A 2,105-nucleotide genomic window follows, 5' to 3' on the forward strand; every position below is an offset into this window, starting at 1 on the left:
TAAGAGTTTAAGAGTATTAATAAAACTTTTAAAAGTCAGAAGTATTTTGTTAAGCAAAGTACAAAGTTCAATGTTATTTTCTATAATTTAGCCAATAGAAAAATTACTCATCAATTTTGTTTTAGTTCAACTATATGTGATAATGAATGAAGATATAAAACTAACTCCGCTCCTTGTCAAGATTTAATTTCTTAACTAATTGAGCTATATTATTCAAATGGAGAAAGTCATCCCATTAACTAGTTATTTTATATATGTTTCCATTTTATTTTACGTGTTTTTCTTAAAAAAAAAAAGAAAAAAAGGAAAAAAAAAAAGAAAAAGAAACTAATTATAGAATTTTAACTATTAATCATGGTTGAATACAGTATATTATTCTAATCATTCAAGAATAAAACTTGTTAAGGCATTGTCTTGTATATTATAAAATTAGATAAATTCTCCTAGTTATTGTCATACTTCAATATAAGTAAAATCCATGATGGTAGAGATAATTAATCTGGATTTCATATTCATTATCCTCAAAAATAGATAATTTATTATAACAAAGGAAAATGAAAGGGTAGCTAGAAATTCCTCAAAACGCAAGAGTAGTACATGAAATTGGATGTCGTTTTGAGGTTTGAGAAGGATTATTTAATACATTTATTGAGGCTTCATTTTGAGAATAGGATTTCTTTCAAAGAAATTTGTAGGTCGAAGTTCGAAGCCTCCAGTGAGAGTGGGCATTATTGGAAATTCATCTTGACTTGGATGATGGTGGAACCCTATTGTGTGCCACAACACAATATCCTTGTTGTTGATGTCCCTATTCCTGTCCTCCCCAAATTATTATACACACTACTTGGTTATATTATTTTTCAAAATTAATTAATTAATTAATTAATAATAATAATAATAATAATTGAAGTCGATACGATACCGTTGTGTTAAAAATGTAAGGGTCTTGTCACCATGTCCACGATCGACGTACATGCCACCAGCCCATTTTTCAGATTGATTATAAGGTGTAACCCATATATCATAATCACAAAGTGATCCTCGAATTTGTGGATAATCATCCTCTGAAAGCAAAGGAATAGCCATCGGTCCCGGAATTAAACGATACCTAATAAAAATTTAAAAACATATATATAAACAATCATCAACTTGGATTTCATTGGATATCATTTTATTTTTTGTAATGTGTAAATATTAAGTTTATAAAAGCAAAAATGTTATCTTGTAATACTTATAAAAGTTTGAGGGTCCAATTTATACAATCAAAAGTTCAACAGTGTAATTGCAACTATCACCACATTTGAGTCATAGTTTTTGCAACTTGTCGAAAAGTAAAACTTTTTTAATCTTTACTTTTTGAATTCTTTCTCTCATTTGTCAAAAGTTTAAAGCANAATAAATAATTATTTTATATTGTCTATCCAAGTTTAATATATTTATTATTTATATTATACTAGTTGGAAGACATGTGCTTGTTTATGACATAATTTATATGATAAAATTTATATTTTGATTGATTAAGTTTAATTGATGAAATATTGTCATTTATATGAAAATGGTTGGTTGTGATAGAAATTTCTTAAACATATAATTTTTTAATGGAAAGATAATATTTTTTGAATGAATAAACCAACAAGTGTCCGATACGTGTCAAACAAGTGTTGGACTGTCCAAATGTCTGACATACGTTGGACACAAACATATTAGCCAAATTAAATTGTTTGTGCTTCTTAGATCATTCCTCATCATTCCATCTCATGCTGTCATCAAAGCCGCGAACAGTAATGTGGGAATTTCTGTGCTTACTAGTTGTGCAATTGTTAAACTCAATTAGTATGCTTGCCTTACTTCTTTTGCCATTACTGTGGAGGGACCCAAGTCGTGGGTTGAGTAATTCCTGTTCGAGGCTTTTTTATGGTCTCTATATTTTTCCAAGGAAACTTCTTGTGGTTATTATGGTTGTCACAAATGAAGTCATAACACAAATTTCATACATTACTTTCTGCATAATATTTTTCTTTCATAATGAGGAATTTATATGTGGAATGATTTTATTTCCTAATTCGAAAAATCTCAGCAGAATTTTTTTTATCGATATTTTCCTT

The 2,105-nt window shown here is 28.2% G+C and overlaps 1 protein-coding gene across 1 annotated transcript; it reads right to left on the bottom strand.

Annotated features, from left to right (window-relative positions):
- Positions 1–485: 485 nt before the first annotated feature.
- LOC120068127 (primary amine oxidase-like) lies at positions 486–1,368 on the bottom strand. The gene is made up of 2 exons (XM_039019824.1): positions 923–1,368; positions 486–814 (listed from the first exon to the last, which is right to left on the bottom strand). Exons 1-2 carry the CDS (start codon positions 1,084–1,086, stop codon positions 646–648), a joined length of 333 nt encoding a protein of 110 aa, XP_038875752.1. The 5' UTR covers positions 1,087–1,368; the 3' UTR covers positions 486–645.
- Positions 1,369–2,105: the final 737 nt, after the last annotated feature.

The sequence above is a fragment of the Benincasa hispida genome, chromosome 12 (assembly GCF_009727055.1).
Source record: "Benincasa hispida cultivar B227 chromosome 12, ASM972705v1, whole genome shotgun sequence".
Classification (NCBI taxonomy): Eukaryota; Viridiplantae; Streptophyta; class Magnoliopsida; order Cucurbitales; family Cucurbitaceae; genus Benincasa; species Benincasa hispida.